At 47.2% G+C, this 17688-nt stretch overlaps 1 protein-coding gene across 1 annotated transcript in view; it reads left to right on the top strand.

Moving 5' to 3' along the window:
• Window positions 1-11246, top strand: part of LOC140426730 (A-type potassium channel modulatory protein KCNIP1-like) — a 948039-nt gene extending 936793 nt beyond the window's left edge. The window contains exon 8 of the mRNA XM_072511852.1: window positions 10975-11246. Coding sequence (XP_072367953.1) covers window positions 10975-11013 — 39 coding nt within the window. The 3' untranslated portion in view covers window positions 11014-11246. The remainder of the gene's footprint in view (window positions 1-10974) is intronic.
• Window positions 11247-17688: the final 6442 nt, after the last annotated feature.

Raw genomic sequence — 17688 nt, 5'->3', positions numbered from 1 at the left:
GATGTGGTTGAAGGTCTGGCGGGCCTCAGCCGTCAGGGGAAAAACTGTGGACTTGAGAAGTGGGCGGGCCTTGTCCGCATAATTAGGGACCCACTGGCCGTAATACGAAAAAACCCCAGACATCGTTTCAGGACCTTGGGGCAGTGAGGGAGAGGGAGTTCGAAGCATACTGTCGGGGTCGGGCCTTAGGACTCCATTTTCCACTACATAGCCAAGGATGGCTAAGCGGTTGGTGCGGAACACGCATTTCTCCTTATTGTAGGTGAGGTTAAGGAGTTTGGCGGTATGGAGGAAATTTTGGAGGTTTGCGTCGTGGTCCTGCTGATCGTGGCCGCAGATGGTGACGTTATCTAGGTACGGGAAGGTGGCCCGCAGCCCGTACTGGCCAACCATTCAGTTCATCTCTCGCTGGAAGACCGAGACCCGATTGGTGACGCCGAAGGGAACTCTGAGGAAATGATAGAGACGGCCATCTGCTTCGAACGCAGTGTATTGGCGGTTCTCCAGGCGGATGGGGAGCTGGTAGTAGGCGGACTTCAAGTCTACTGTGGAGAAGACTCGATACTACGCAATCTGATTGACTATGTCAGATACGCATGGGAGCGGGTACGCATCGAGCTGCGTGTACCGGTTGATGGTCTGGCTGTAGTCAATGACCATCCTGTGCTTCTCCCCAGTCTTCACTACCACCACTTGAGCTCTCCAAGGGCTGTGATGGCCTCAATGATCCCCTCCTGCAGGAGCAGTTGGACCAGGCAACGTGCCTCAATGACTACCGACCAGTGGCCCTGACTTCAGTCGTAATGAAGTGCTTCGAGAGGTTGATCATAGAACATAGAACATAGAACATAGAACAATACAGCGCAGTACAGGCCCTTCGGCCCACGATGTTGCACCGAAACAAAAGCCATCTAACCTACACTATACCATTATCATCCATATGTTTCTCCAATAAACTTTTAAATGCCCTCAATGTTGGCAAGTTCACTACTATAGCAGGTAGGGCATTCCATGGCCTCACTACACTTTGCGTAAAGAACCTACCTCTGACCTCTGTCCTATATCTATTACCCCTCAGTTTAAAGTTATGTCCCCTCGTGCCAGCCATTTCCATCCGCGGGAGAAGGCTCTCACTGTCCACCCTATCCAACCCCCTGATCATTTTGTATGCCTCTATTAAGTCTCCTCTTAACCTTCTTCTCTCCAACGAAAACAACCTCAAGTCCATCAGCCTTTCCTCATAAGATTTTCCCTCCATACCAGGCAACATCCTGATAAATCTCCTCTGCACCCGCTCCAAAGCCTCCACGTCCTTCCTATAATGCGGTGACCAGAACTGTACGCAATACTCCAAATGCGGCCGTACCAGAGTTCTGTACAGCTGCAACATGACCTCCCGACTCCGGAACTAAATCCCTCTACCAATAAAGGCCAACACTCCATAGGCCTTCTTCACAACCCTATCAACCTGGGTGGCAACTTTCAGGTACATGGACACCTAGATCCCTCTGCTCATCCACACTTTCAAGAACTTTACCATTAGCCAAATATTCTGCATTCCTGTTATTCCTTCCAAAGTGAATCACCTCACACTTCTCTACATTAAACTCCATTTGCCACCTCTCAGCCCAGCTCTGCAGCTTATCTATATCCCTCTTTAACCTGCTACATCCTTCCACACTATCGACAACACCACCGACTTTAGTATCGTCTGCAAATTTACTCACCCACCCTTCTGCGCCTTCCTCTAGGTCATTGATAAAAATGACAAACAGCAACGGCCCCAGAACAGATCCTTGTGGTACTCCACTTGTGACTGTACTCCATTCTGAACATTTCCCATCAACCACCACCCTCTGTCTTCTTTCAGCTAGCCAATTTCTGATCCACATCTCTAAATCACCCTCAATCCCCAGCCTCCGTATTTCCTGCAATAGCCTACCGTGGGGAACCTTATCAAACGCTTTGCTGAAATCCATATACACCACATCAACTGCTCTACCCTCATCTACCTGTTCAGTCACCTTCTCAAAGAACTCAATAAGGTTTGTGAGGCATGTCCTACCCTTCACAAAGCCATGCTGACTATCCATGATCATACTATTCCTATCTAGATGATTATAAATCTTGTCTCTTATAATCCCCTCCAAGACTTTACCCACTACAGACGTGAGGCTCACCGGTCTATAGTTGCCGGGGTTGTCTTTGCTCCCCTTTTTGAACAAAGGGACCACATTTGCTGTCCTCCAGTCCTCTGGCACTATTCCTGTAGCCAATGATGACATAAAAATCAAAGCCAAAGGTCCAGCAATCTCTTCCCTGGCCTCCCAGAGAATCCTAGGATAAATCCCATCAGGGCCCGGGGACTTATCTATTTTAAGCCTGTCCAGAATTGCCAACACCTCTTCCCTACGTACCTCAATGCCATCTATTCTATTAGCCTGGGTCTCAGCATTCTCCTCCACAACATTATCTTTTTCCTGAGTGAATACTGACGAAAAATATTCATTTAGTATCTCGCCTATCTCTTCAGACTCCACACACAATTTCCCATCCCTGTCCTTGACTGGTCCTACTCTTTCCCTAGTCATTCGCTTATTCCTGACATACCTATAGAAAGCTTTTGGGTTTTCCTTGATCCTTCCTGCCAAATACTTCTCATGTCCCCTCCTTGCTCGTCTTAGCTCTCTCTTTAGATCCTTCCTCGCTACCTTGTAACTATCCATCGCCCCAACTGAAACTTCACACCTCATCTTCACATAGGCCTCCTTCTTCCTCTTAACAAGAGATTCCACTTCCTTGGTAAACCACGGTTCCCTCGCTCGACGCCTTCCTCCCTGCCTGACCGGTACATACTTATCAAGAACACGCAGTAGCTGATCCTTGAACAAGCCCCACTTATCCAGTGTGCCCAACACTTGCAGCCTACTTCTCCACCTTATCCCCCCCAAGTCACGTCTCATGGCATCATAATTGCCCTTCCCCCAGCTATAACTCTTGCCCTGCGGTGTATACTTATCCCTTTCCATCATTAACGTAGACGTCACCGAATTGTGGTCACTGTCCCCAAAGTGCTCTCCTACCTCCAAATCCAACACCTGGCCTGGTTCATTACCCAAAACCAAATCCAACGTGGCCTCGCCTCTTGTTGGCCTGTCAACATATTGTTTCAGGAAACCCTCCTGCACACACTGTACAAAAAGCGACCCATCTATTGTACTCGAACTATATCTTTTCCAGTCAATATTTGGAAAGTTAAAGTCTCCCATAATAACTACCCTGTTACTTTCGCTCTTATCCAGAATCATCTTCGCCATCCTTTCCTCTACATCCCTAGAACTATTAGGAGGCCTATAAAAAACTCCCAACAGGGTGACCTCTCCTTTCCTGTTTCTAACTTCAGCCCATACTACCTCGGAAGAAGAGTCCCCATCTAGCATCCTCTCCGCCACCGTAATACTGCTCTTGACTAGCAGCACCACACCTCCCCCTCTTTTGCCTCCTTCTCTGAGCTTACTAAAACACCTAAACCCCGGAACCTGCAATATCCATTCCTGTCCCTGCTCTATCCATGTCTCCGAAATGGCCACAACATCGAAGTCCCAGGTACCAACCCATGCTGCCAGTTCCCCTACCTTGTTTCGTATACTCCTGGCATTGAAGTAGACACACTTCAAACCACCTACCTGAACACTGGCCCCCTCCTGCGACGTCAAATCTGTGCTCCTGACCTCTATACTCTCATTCTCCCTTACCCTAAAACTACAATCCAGGTTCCCATGCCCCTGCTGCATTAGTTTAAACCCCCCCCAAAGAGCACTAACAAATCTCCCCCCCAGGATATTTGTGCCCCTCAGGTTCAGATGTAGACCATCCTGTCTGTAGAGGTCCCACCTTCCCCAGAAAGAGCCCCAGTTATCCAGAAATCTGAATCCCTCCCGCCTGCACCATCCCTGTAGCCACGTGTTTAAATGCTCTCTCTCCCTATTCCTCATCTCATTATCACGTGGCACGGGCAACAACCCAGAGATAACAACTCTGTTTGAGTTGAGTTGAGTTGTTCATGAAGCGCATCACCTCCATACTCCCAGAACGCCTTGATCCACTGCAATTCGCATACCGCTGCAACCGGTCCACATCAGACACTATTTCCCTGGCCCTACACTCATCCCTAGAGCATCTCGAAAACAAGGACTCCTACATTAGACTCCTATTTATTGACTACAGCTCCGCCTTCAACACCATAATCCCAGCCAAGCTCATATCAAAGCTCCAAAACCTAGGACTTGGTTCCCCACTCTGCAACTGGATCCTCGATTTTCTGACCAACAGACCACAATCAGTAAGAATGAACAACAACACCTCCTCCACAATAGTCTTCAACACCGGCGCCCCGCAAGGCTGCGTACTTAGCCCCCTACTCTACTCCCTGTACACACACGACTGCGTGGCAAAACTTGGTTCCAACTCCATCTACAAGTTTGCTGACGATACGACCATAGTGGGCCGGATCTCGAACAACGATGAGTCCGAATACAGGAGGGAGATAGAGAACCTAGTGGAGTGGTGTAGCGACAACAATCTCTCCCTCAATGCCAGCAAAACTAAAGAGCTGGTCATTGACTTCAGGAAGCAAAGTACTGTACACACCCCTGTTAGCATCAACGGGGCCGAGGCGGAGATGGTTAACAGCTTCAAATTCCTAGGGGTGCACATCTCCAAAAATCTGTCCTGGTCCACCCACGTCGACGCTACCACCAAGAAAGCACAACAGCGCCTATACTTCCTCAGAAAACTAAGGAAATTCGGCATGTCCGCATTGACTCTTACCAACTTTTACAGATGCACCATAGAAAGCATCCTACCAGGCTGTATCACAGCCTGGTATGGCAACTGCTCGGCCCAGGACCGCAAGAAACTTCAGAGAATCATGAACACAGCCCAGTCCATCACACGAACCTGCCTCCCATCCATTGACTCCATCTACACCTCCCGCTGCCTGGGGAAAGTGGGCAGTATAATCAAAGATCCCTCCCACCCGGCTTACTCACTCTTCCAACTTCTTCCATCGGGCAGGAGATACAGAAGTCTGAAAACACGCACGAACAGACTCAAAAACAGCTTCTTCCCCACTGTCACCAGACTCCTAAATGACCCTCTTATGGACTGATTTCATTAACACTACACCCTGTATGCTTCATCCGATGCCAGTGCTTATGTAGTTACATTGTATATGTTGTGTTGCCCTATTATGTATTTTCTTTTATTCCCTTTTCTTCTCATGTACTTAATGATCTGTTGAGCTGCTCGCAGAAAGATACTTTTCACTGTACCTCGGTACACGTGACAATAAACAAATCCAATCCAATCCAATCCAATAAAGGTCCTCTCCTGCGCACTGTACCGTCTGCTCCTAGTGACGGGCTTGCAGTCTGGGGTGAGGTTCGCAAACAGTGAGGGTGGATCGACCTTAAGGGTAATGAGGCCGCAGACGGTGAGGGGGGGCAGGGGTCCGCCGAATTTCAAAGTAAGGCTTTGGAGGTGGCCTCAGAAATCAACGCCTAGTAACAGGGCAACACAGAGGTGGGAGAGGAGGTAGAGCCTAAAGTTGCTGAGCTCTACGCTCTGAACGGTGAGGGTCGCAACACAGTACCCCCGGGTTTCAACGGAATGGGATCTGGAGGCCAGGGATATTTTCTGGGTGAAGGGGTGTACCGTGAGGGAGTAGCACCTTACCGTAGCAGGGTGGATGAAACTCTCTGTGCTCCCGGAGTCAAAGAGGCAGGTTGTCTCGTGCCCGTTGATCTTCACCGTCGTCACAGCGGTCGCGCGGTTGCGGGGCCGAGACTGATCCAGGGTGATGGAGGCGAGCTGCAGAAGATGCTGGGAGTTCCCTGGCTGATCAGCGGTGGCGGAGGTATCAGTAGGCAATGAACGGCCAGTCGAGCAGGGGTCCTGAGGCGCGGTCCAAAATGGCGCCGAAGATGGCGGCATCCACGGGGCGCACATGGCAGGCGGCATCGAAGATGGCGGTGCCCACGGGCCGCACGTAGCTTGCAGTGGAGAAGATGGCGGCGCCCCTGGATCGCAAGTGGGGGATGTAGTAATGCCGGGCCTGGAAACAGCGGCGACCGACTGGGCCTGGCAAATGGAAACAAAGTGTCCCTTCTTCCCACACCCGTTGCCGGGCAGCGCTGCCTGGGGTGTTTACTCTGTCCACAGAAATAACACTTGGGCCCCCCCAGAGTTGGCTGGCTGCCGTGCGGTGCAGGTTTGCGGTGAGCTGGAGTCGGCAGCTGGTGGGGCCCACGATGCCCACGAGGGTGCCGCGCGGTCGGGGGTGCAGGCCTCCAGATTACAGGAGGCCACTTCTAGTGAATTGGCAAGATCAAGCTTACCCCCTTCCAATAGTCGCTGGCAAACGTACGTAGACTTCATGCCCGTGACATAAGCGTCTTTGATTAAAAGTTCGATGTGTTGGACTGCCTGGCAGTCACAGTTCCTATTGAGAATCTGCAGGGCCCGCAAGAAATCGTCCAGAGTCTCCCCCAGGAGTTGCCATCTCGTGGCCAGGAGGTGCCTGGCGTACACTTGATTCACTGACTTAACGTAATGTCCTTTCAGTAGTGTCATTGCTTCTGCGTAGGTAGGCGCATCCCGGATGTGTGGAAACATTTCAGGGCTCACCCGTGAGTAGAGGACCTGGAACTTCTGTGGGTCCGAGAGTTCTTCAGTGGCTGCTCTGAGGTAGCCTTCAAAGCAGACTTGCCAGTGGTCGAAGGCGGACGTGGCGTTGGCTGCGTGAGAGCTCAGCTGCAGGCGATCAGGCTTGATTAGGAAGTCTATCTTTTGAAATCTTGTGCAATAAATTGATGTACCGTCAATTACCACGAGACGAGAATGGTGAAACAATCGAGGCTTTATTGCACAAGATGTTGTGCCTCCTGCAGCTGGAACCAGAATGGGAGCAGCGCAGGAGAGCTTACACTTTTATACGCCGCCTGCTGGGAGGAGCCAGCAGGCAGGGATTTACCGTAGTACCTTTAATACACAGGGAGTGCCATAATACATACAATATATCACTAGTGGTGTTTACCACAGGAGGTTCCAGTCAATATTGGAGAAGTTGAAGTCAACCATGACAACAACTTTGTTACTCCTGCACCTTTCCAAGGCCTGCTGCCCAATTTGTTCCTCCATCTCTCTGCTGCTATTGGGGGGTCTATAGAAAACTCCCAATAAAGAGACTGCTCTTTTCTTGTTTCTGACTTTCACCCATACTGACTCAGTAGACAAACCCTCCTCGACTACCTCCTTTTCTGCAGCTGTGATGCACTCCCTAATTAACAGTGCCACTCCCCTTCCTCTTTTACCTCCCTCCCTATTCTTCTTAAAACATCTAAACCCCGGATCATCTAACAACCATTCCTGCCCCTGTGAAATCCATGTCTCTGTAATGGCCACAACACATCGAAGTTCCAAATATTGATCCATGCCCTAAGTTCATCTCCCTTATTCTTGACACTCCTTACATTGAAACAGATGCAGTTTAACCCATTCCACTGAGTGCAACTTTGCCCAAGCAACTGTCTATCCTTCCTCACAGACTTGCTGCATACTGTTTCTGCCTGTTCAACAGCTACCCTATCCTCTGATCCATAGCTCTGGTTCCCATCCCCCTGCCAAACTAGTTTAAACCCTCCCGAAGAGCTCGAGCAAACCTCCCACCCATGATATTGGTGCCCCTCCAGTTTAGGTGCAATCCATCCTTCCTGTACAGGTCCCACCTTCCCCAGAATGTATCCCAATGATCCACATATCTGAAGCCTTCCCTCCTGCACTAGTCCGGTAGCCACGTGTTCAGCTGCACTCGCTCTCTGTTCCTTGCCTCACTAGCACGTGGCACCGGTAGCAATCCTGAGATCACTACTCTGCTTGTCCTGCACTTTAGCTTCCAACCTAACTCCCTAAAATCACTTTTTAGATCCTCATCCCTTTTCTTAGCTATGTCGTTGGTGCCTATGTGCACCACGACTTCTGGTTGATCACCCTCCCCCTTAAGAATCCTGTAGACTCGATCCGAGACATCCCTGACCCTGGCACCCGGGAAGCAACATACCTTCCGGGAGTCTCGTTCATGACCACAGAATCTCCTATCCATTCCCCAACCATTGAGTCTCCTATCACTATTGCTTTTCTATTCTCTCCCCGTCCCTTCTGAGCCGCAGAGCCAGGTTCGGTGCCAGAGACCTGGCCGCTATGGCCTTCCCCTGTAGGTCATCCCCCCCAACAGTATCCAAAACGGTATACTTGTTTTGAAGGGTAACGGCCACGGGGATCCCAGCACTGTCTGCCCGTTCGTTTTCCTTCCTCTGACTGTAACCCAGCTACTCTTGTCCTACACCTTGGGTGTGGCTACCTCCCTGTAACTCCTCTCTATCACCCCCTCTGCCTCCCGGATGATCCGAAGTTCATCCAGCTCCATCTCCAGTTCCCTAATGCGGTCTCTGAGGAGCTAGAGTTGGGTGCACTTCCTGCAGGTGTAGTCAGTGGGGACACCGGTGGCATACCTCATCACCCACATCCTACAGGAGGAGCATGCAACTGCCCGAGCCTCCATCCCCTCTGATCTGAATTCACAATGAGATTTAAAAGGAAAAAAAAGATTAAACACCAGTTAGGCCCTTAAAAATATATATATATATCTATACTGCTGCAACTCTCTCAAGTGAACTCTCTAAAATTGGTGATTCTGCAAAATGATACAAAGATAGTTTGCTGCCTCCCCCCCAAAAAAAGACAGCTCTTACCTTCCAGAATGCAGCTGAGATTGTGCCCTGTGAACCAGCTGGAACTCTGCCCTCCGACTCTGCTCACAGTCAGCTGTACTCTCTGTAAACTCCTGGCTCCCTTCACGCTCTTTGAGGAAATGTAGGAAATGAAATGAGAGGAACACCTTACTCCCTCCTCACCTAACTCCCTCAGTCACCAAACTCTCACTACAGCACTCAAACGCACCTAAATTCAGCACTCCAGTGCAAACAAAGTCAGCACTGTAAGATGGCTCATCTTTATACTGTCTGACTCCTTTGATAAGGTTCCACATGGTATGCTCATTCAGAAAGTCAGGGGGCATGGGAAACAGGAAATTTGGCTGCTTGGATACAGAATTGGCTGGCCGAAAGAAGACAGCAAGTGGTAGTGGATGGAAAGTATTCCGAATGGAGGTCGGTGACCAGTGGTGTCTCGCAGGGATCTGTTCTGAGGCCGCTACTCTATGTTTTTTTTATAAATGACTTGAATGATGAAGTGGAAGGGTGGGTTAGTATGATTGCCGATGACACGAAGGTTGGTGGAGTTGTAGATAGTGTTGAGGGCTGTTGCAGGTTACAACAGGACATTGACAGGATGCAGAGCTGGGCACAATCTCAGCTGCATTCTGTAAGGTAAGAGTTATCTTTTTTGGGGGGGTGGCAGCAAGCTATCTTTGTGGCAGATGGAGTTCAACCTTGATAAATGTGAAGTGATTCATTTTGGAAGGTCGAAATTGAATGTTGAATACAGTGTTAAAGGCAAGATTCTTGGAAGTGTGGAGGAACAGAGGGATCTTGGGGTCCACAACATAGATCCCTCAAAGTTGTTGTTAAGAAGGCATATGGTGTGTTGGCTGTCACAGTGGGCAAGAATTTTAAGGTGATTGGAGGAAGGTATAGGGAGATGTCAGAAGTAGGTTCTTTACACAGAGAGTGGTGGGTGTGTGGGTGGAATGCAGTGCCAGCGGAGGTGGTGGAGTCAGAGTCATTCGGGACATTTAAGCGACTTTTGGACAGGCACATGGACAGCAGTAAATTGAAGGGGTATAGGTTAGGTTAATCATAGATTAGAATAAGTGGTTGGCACAACATCGTGGGCTGAAGGGCCTGTGGTATTCCATGGCGAGCAAAAATATCCATGGTACGTTTGGTGACACACCTAGCTGATGAGCTGGATAGTTGAACCACTTCCAGAAAGTTTAAATTGTCGATCACTAACAGCTATTCCTTTCCTGCTAGATAGAAAAGATCTATTCCCACTTTCTGCCATGGAATTTCGCACAGTTGCATTGGTTCTTTTCATTGCTTGTACTGAAATTACTTCCAAGTTGGACAGTGTCATGTGAGGTTTGTAGACCTTATCAGATTGAAAGGAAATTTAATGAGGTGAATTATGTGGTAAGGACGCCGGATAGAAGGAAAACTCACCGAGTGTGTCATGTGAATATGCTTAAAAGGTACTTTGAAAGTGAAGGAAAGCAAAAGGAGGAGGTTTTAATGAATCTAACTCAAAGTGACGAACCATATCCGGATGACTGTGAATTTGACATACCTCAAATTAAATTGGAAAACGAGGATGTTCTTAAAAATTTTTGATAAATTGTTGAGTTCCCTTCCAGAGGAAAAACAAACTGACTGAAAGAGTTATTGGTATCACATGGGCAAGTTTGTGGAGATAAGTTGGGAAGTACTAAAATGGCTATACATGATGTCGATGTGGGAAATGCTGTTCCAGTTAAACAACATCCATATAGACTTAACCCTTTAAAATTGGCACAGGTTAACAAAGAAATTGAAAGTATGCTTAAAAATGGCATAATTGAAGTGGGTTGCAGCCAATGGAGCTCACCCATAGTGATGGTACCGAAACCGGACGGTACCCAACGGTTGTGTGTGGGACTATAGAAAGGTTAATGTAGTTACAAGAACGGGCTCTACCCTATCCCACGTTTGGAGGGTTGCATTGAGAAAATGGGACAATCAGCTTTTATTTCCAAACTGGATTTACTTAAAGGTGACTGGCAGGTACCTTTATCCGAAAGGGCGAAGGAGATTCCAGCTTTTGTGACTCCAGGTGGTATATACCAATTTCAAGTTATGCCATTTGGCATGAAAAATGCCCCAGCCACATTTCAATGGTTAACTAACAAAATTGTTTCAGGATTACCCAATTCTGCGGTATACATCGACGATCAGGTAATTTTTATTCAGACATGGAAAGAACATTTGAAGCATCTGAGGGAGTTATTCGACCGACTTCAGGAGGCGGGTTTGGTGGTAAACCTAGCCAAAAGTGAATTTTTAAAAGCCCAAGTCGCTTTCCTTGGCCATTCAATCGGACAGGGTCGAATGGTCCCACGGGATGTGAAAACAAAAGTTATTGGGGAGTTTCCGATACCCTCGACACGAAGGGAAATAATACGATTTCTTGGCATCAGTGGATTTTACCGGAAATTTGTGCCGAATTTTAGCAGTGTGGTCGCTCCACTGACGGACTTGCTAAAGAAGCGTAACAAATTCCAGTGGACAGCGAAGTGTCAACAGGCATTTGACGGCCTGAAGGCGGTGTTAACCACTGCTCCTGTGTTGGCCATCCAAAATTACACAAAACCATTCAAAGTGACTGTTGATGCGAGTGATGTGGGCGTAGGTGCTGTGCTCTTACAAGAAGACAATGAAGGACTAGAGCAGCCTATTGGTTATTTTTCAAAGAAATTAAATACGCACCAGAAGAAGTATTCAATGATTGAGAAGGAGACTTTGAGCTTGCTGCTGGCTTTGGAACAATTTAAAATTTATATTACCAGCAATTTGTTTGAAACAACTATATATACTGATCATAATCCACTGATGTTTTTGGAGCGATTCCAGAATAACAATGCCAGGCTGTTTCGATGGAGTTTATTGTTACAGCCATTTCATTAAAAAATAATACATGTGGCAGGATGAGAAAACGTGATAGCTGATGCTTTGTTACGAATGTGATTAAGAGAAGCAGGTTCGATGGAGGAAGAAGAACTAAAATGGACTATGTTATTATAAATGTTTGTGTGTTTTGTTTTGTTAAACAAAAAAGTATATTTACTGTCAATATTTCTTAAAGGAAAGTTAAAAGGTGAAAAATGAAATCATCTTGAAGTTGATGGTTTATTCTTTTTCTTGGGGGGGGGGGGGGTTGTCATGTGAGGGTCCCTTTAAGAAAAGTGTGTTTTATCAAATGACTACAGTGATATCATTGTGTGGGTGGAGCTGGGCTGTGATTCTGTCTTTTACTTTCGTTTTGAACTGGAAGCTGCTTTCTGGCTCTGAGTTTTTTTTGGTTTCGTTTTCAGTTGGGAGCTGCATTTCAAACAAAGGTGTATTTTGATCTCTCTCTCTGTCCCCAGACCACTTGATAACTTCAAAGTAATACCTGTTTTCTGTAAGGAATTCAAACCAATTGTTTTGTAGAAAAAGTGTGTTTGGCTTATGGATGTTGTTAGGAAAGTTAGGGTCAACAGTTAAAGCTGGTATTGCATTTACCCACAGTTCAAGTGTGTTAATATAGTTAACCTTATAATAAAATAGAGTTGCACCACTTCCAGTGTTGGTGACCTGTTTGTGATCCAGAACACCCAACACATCACTTACTTCATGAATCCTATCCTTCACTTTAACATTTAGTTCACATACGCCTAGAGTGTTGATTCGTTTACCATTATAGTCTTTCAAAAGTACTGATTTGTTCAAGATTTTTGGTTTAACTTTCATTTCTTGAATGTCTGACAGATTTATAAGATTAGTTCTTGCTCCCATGTCGAGTTTAATATTCATTAATACTTGATTGATCATTAGAGAAACTGTCCAGTTATCCACAGCTCCAGGGTCCCAGGTTCAATTCCCGGCTTGGGTCACTGTCTGTGCGGAGTCTGCACGTTCTCCCTGTGTCTGCGTGGATTTCCTCCGGCTGTGAGCACATTTTTGTCTTACTCAGTACAGGCCAGTTTAGATCAGTTGGCAGGACAGCTGGTTTGTGATGCAGAGCGAGGCCAACAGTGTGGGCTCAATTCCTGTACCGGCTGAGATTATTCATGAAGGCCCCACCTTCTCGACTTCGCTTGAGGTGTGGTGATCCCCAGGTTAATTCATTACCAGTCAGCTGTTCCCCTCTAAAGGGAAAGCAGTGTATGGTCATCTGTGACAATGGCGACTTTACTTTACATTACACAACAGCATCTGCTTTGCTAGCCACCGTCCCCATATGTCTTTAGAATTCTGACATTCAATCTATATTGCCCTACTGGGAGAATGTATTCAGCCTCTGCGAGATAGAGGTCAGTACGCCTGACAACAGTCCCACTCTTGTCAGCAAATTGATCACTAGGTCAGGATTGGACCTAAGAGAACGAAGGGCAGAGGGACACAGCTTAGAGTGGGTAAGAGGGACAGAGAACCAGAGATGGCCAATGCCTTGCCAACAGTTCTCAATGACAAAATCAAGTGCAGATAAGAGGCCAGAGGGTGGGGTCCAGGTAGACGGAGAATAATGGAGGTGGGTGAAAGGAACCATCGAAGTGAGGGGAGACTACTGTCCAAAGAAGTGAGCATGGAGATGGATAGTCAGAGGCTTTTTCCCAGGGTAGAGGGGTCAATTACTAGGGGCATAGGTTTAAGGTGAGTGGGGCAAGGTTTAGAGTAGATGTACGAGGCAAGTTTTTTACGCAGAGGGTAGTGGGTGCCTGGAACTCGCTACCGGAGGAGGTGGTGGAAGCAGGGATGATAGTGACATTTAAGGGGCATCTTGACAAATACATGAATAAGATGGGAATAGAGGGATACGGACCCAGGAAGTGTAGAAGATTGTAGTTTAGTCGGGCAGCATGGTCGGCACGGGCTTGGAGGGCCGAAGGGCCTGTTCCTGTGCTGTACTTTTCTTTGTTCTTTATTCTTTGTTGTTCTTTGTTCACCCTTTCATGCAGCGAATTCCAAACTCCCACCACCCTCTTGATATAAAAGGTTTTTCCTCACATCCTCTCTAAACCTCCTGCCCCTTAACTTGAATCCATGCCCCCTGGTCATTGATCCCTCCACCAAGGGGAAAAGTTTTTTCCTGTCTTCTCTATCTATTCCCCTCATAATTTTATACATCTCAATCATTACCCCCTCAGTCTCCTCTGCTACAAGGAAAACAATCCAAGTCTATACAATCTCTCTTCATAACTAACACTCTCCAGCCCCGGCAACATCCTGATAAATCTGCTCTGCACCTTTCCAGTGCTGTCACACCCCTCCTATAATGAGGATTCCAGAACTGCACACAATACTCCAGCTGTGGCCTAACCAACATTTTATACAGTTCCAGCAGAGCCTGCCTGCTCTTAAACTATGTGCCTCTTCTTAACCACTGTATCCACCTGCTCTACTACCTTAAGGGACGGGTGTACATGCACACCAAGGTCCCTCTAATCGCTGCTTCCCAGGGTCCTGCCGTTCATCATGTATTCCCTTGCCCTGCTTGTCCTGCCCAAGTGCATCACCTCACACTTATCCAGATTGAATTCCGTTTGCCACTGATCAGCCCATCTGACCAGCCTGTCTATGTCCTCCTGTAATTGAAGGCTATCCTCCTCACTATTTACCACCCCACCAATTTTCGTATCATCCGCAAACTTACTGATCAACATTCATGTCTAAATCATTTGTATAAACCACAAGCAGCAAGGGCCCCAACACTGACCCCTGCAGGACCCCACGAGACACAGACTTCCAAGTCAGAAAAACACCCTTGACCATCACCCACTGCTTCTTGTCACTCAGCCAAATTTCCTTGGATCCCATTGGCTCTTACCCTCACTATGAGTCTCCCATGTGGGACCTTATCAAAAGCCTTGCTGATGTCCAAGTAGACTATGTCTAATGTATTTCCCTCAACTACACACCTGGTCGGGCAGCATGGTGGCGCAGTGGATAGCACAGCTGCCTCACGTTCCCAGGTTCGATCCTGGCTCTGGGTCACTATCCGTGTGGAGTTTGCACATACTCCCCGTGTTTGCGTGTGTTAAGCCCCCACAATCCAAAAATGTGCAGTGTAGGTGGATTGGCCACGCTAAATTGCCCCTTAATTGGAAACAAATGAATTGGGTACTCTAAATTTATATTAAAAAAACTACACACATCTGGAAAGACACTGCTTGATTAGGGATAGTCAGCACGGATTTGTGAGGGGTAGGTCTTGCCTTACAAATCTTATTGAATTCTTTGAGGAGGTGACCAAGCATGTGGATGAAGGTAAAGCAGTGGATGTAGTGTACATGGATTTTAGTAAGGCATTTGATAAAGTTCCCCATGGTAGGCTTATGCAGAAAGTAAGGAGGCATGGGATAGTGGGAAATTTGGCCAGTTGGATAACGAACTGGCTAACCGATAGAAGTCAGAGAGTGGTGGTGGATGGCAAATATTCAGCCTGGATCCCAGTTACCAGTGGCGTACCGCAGGGATCAGTTCTGGGTCCTCTGCTGTTTGTGATTTTCATTAATGACTTGGATGAGGGAGTTGAAGGGTGGGTCAGTAAATTTGCAGACGATACGAAGATTGGTGGAGTTGTGGATAGTAAGGAGGGCTGTTGTCGGCTGCAAAGAGACATAGATAGGATGCAGAGCTGGGCTGAGAAGTGGCAGATGGAGTTTAACCCTGAAAAGTGTGAGGTTGTCCATTTTGGAAGGACAAATATGAATGCGGAATACAGGGTTAACGGTAGAGTTCTTGGCAATGTGGAGGAGCAGAGAGATCTTGGGGTCTATGTTCATACATCTTTGAAAGTTGCCACTCAAGTGGATGGAGCTGTGAAGAAGGCCTATGGTGTGCTCGCGTTCATTAACAGAGGGATTGAATTTAAGAGCCGTGAGGTGATGATGCAGCTGTACAAATCTTTGGTAAGGCCACATTTGGAGTATTGTGTACAGTTTTGGTCACCTCATTTTAGGAAGGATGTGGAAGCTTTGGAAAAGGTGCAAAGAAGATTTACCAGGATGTTGTCTGGAATGGAGAGTAGGTTTTACGAGGAAAGGTTGAGGGTGCTAGGCCTTTTCTCATTGGAACGGAGAAGGATGAGGGGCGACTTGATAGAGGTTTATAAGATGATCAGGGGAATAGATAGAGTAGACAGTCAGAGACTTTTTCCCCGGGTGGAACAAACCATTACAAGGGGACATAAATTTAAGGTGAAAGGTGGAAGATATAGGAGGGATATTAGAGGTAGGTTCTTTACCCAGCGAGTAGTGGGGGCATGGAATGCACTGCCTGTGGAAGTAGTTGAGTCGGAAACATTAGGGACCTTCAAGCAGCTATTGGATAGGTACATGGATTACGGTAAAATGATATAGTGTAGATTTATTTGTTCTCAAGGGCAGCACGGTAGCATTGTGGATAGCACAATTGCTTCACAGCTCCAGGGTCCCAGGTTCGATTCCGGCTTGGGTCACTGTCTGTGCGGAGTCTGCATGTCCTCCCCGTGTCTGCGTGGGTTTCCTCCGGGTGCTCCGGTTTCCTCCCACAGTCCAAAGATGTGCGGGTTAGGTGAACTGGCCAATGATAAATTGCCCTTAATGTCCAAATTGCCCTTGGCAATTGCCCTTGGGTGGAGGTGTTGAGTTTGGGTAGGGTGCTCTTTCCAAGAGCCGGTGCAGACTCAAAGGGCCGAATGGCCTCCTTCTGCACTGTAAATTCAATGATAATCTATGATTAATCTAGGACAAAGGTTCGGCACAACATCGTGGGCCGAAGGGCCTGTTCTGTGCTGTATTTTCTATGTTCTATGTTCTATGTACACACCTGGTCACCTCTTCGAAAAATTCAGTCAAGTTGGTCAGACAGGAACTCCTCTGAACAAAACTATGCTGACTGTTCTTGATTAATCTCTGCCTCTCCAAATGCAGAATAATTCTGTCTCTCAGAATTGCTTCCGATAGTTTTCCCACCACTCAGGTTAGATGGACTGCTCTGGAATTTGTCTTACAGCAACTCTCCTGTAGCAAGAGAGGAATTGAAAATTATTGACAGCGCCCCTGTTATTTCCTCCCTTGTCTCACTCAACAGCCTGGGATTCATTTCATCTGGCCCTGGAGGTTCCCTAAGCCTGCCAGACTCCTCAGTAGTCCTCTCTGTCTCTGTCAATCTCTTTGATTTTATCACAGTGCTTCTCCCTGATTTCTATACCCACACTGTCCCTCTCACGAGTTAACACTGACACAAAGTACTCATTTAGAACCCTATCTACATATCTCCTGCTCCACACACAAATAACCACTGTGACCCTAAATAGGCCCTACTCTTTCCCTAGTTATCCTTTTACCCTTAATGTACTTGTAAAACAACTTAGGATTTTCCCCTATTATGCCTGCCAGTCACCTTTTTTTGACCTTCATGTCACCTTTTTGCTCTCCTAATTTCCTTTTTAAGTTTGACACACCTCTGGGGCTTCTGCTGTTTTGAGCCTTCGATACCTGCCAAAACTTCCCTTTTTCTCCTTATCCAATGCTGTATATCCCTCAAGATTCAGGGTTCACTGGATTTGTTGGTCCCACCCTTTTTCTTGATTGGAGTATGTTGACCCCACACTCTCCCGATTTCCTTCTTGAACGCATCCCACTGTTTTGGCACAGATTTACCTCAACGTGACTGCTCTCAGTACATTCCAGCCAAATTAGCACAACTGATCTTATTAAAATCGGCCTTCTCACAGTTTAGAACTTTGATCTCAGGCCCATCCTTGTTCTTTTCCATGATCACTGTCTACAACATGCTCCTCCATTGATACTTCAACCACTTTCCCAGCATTGTTCCTGAAAATATAGCCCAGGCCCACACCCTCTCTTGTAGGACTTTCTACGTTCTGGCT

Source organism: Scyliorhinus torazame, chromosome 7 (assembly GCF_047496885.1).
Source record: "Scyliorhinus torazame isolate Kashiwa2021f chromosome 7, sScyTor2.1, whole genome shotgun sequence".
NCBI classification, from domain to species: Eukaryota; Metazoa; Chordata; class Chondrichthyes; order Carcharhiniformes; family Scyliorhinidae; genus Scyliorhinus; species Scyliorhinus torazame.
The sequence above is the reverse complement of the archived record's forward strand: the minus strand, read 5'-3'. Positions and strand labels throughout refer to the sequence as shown.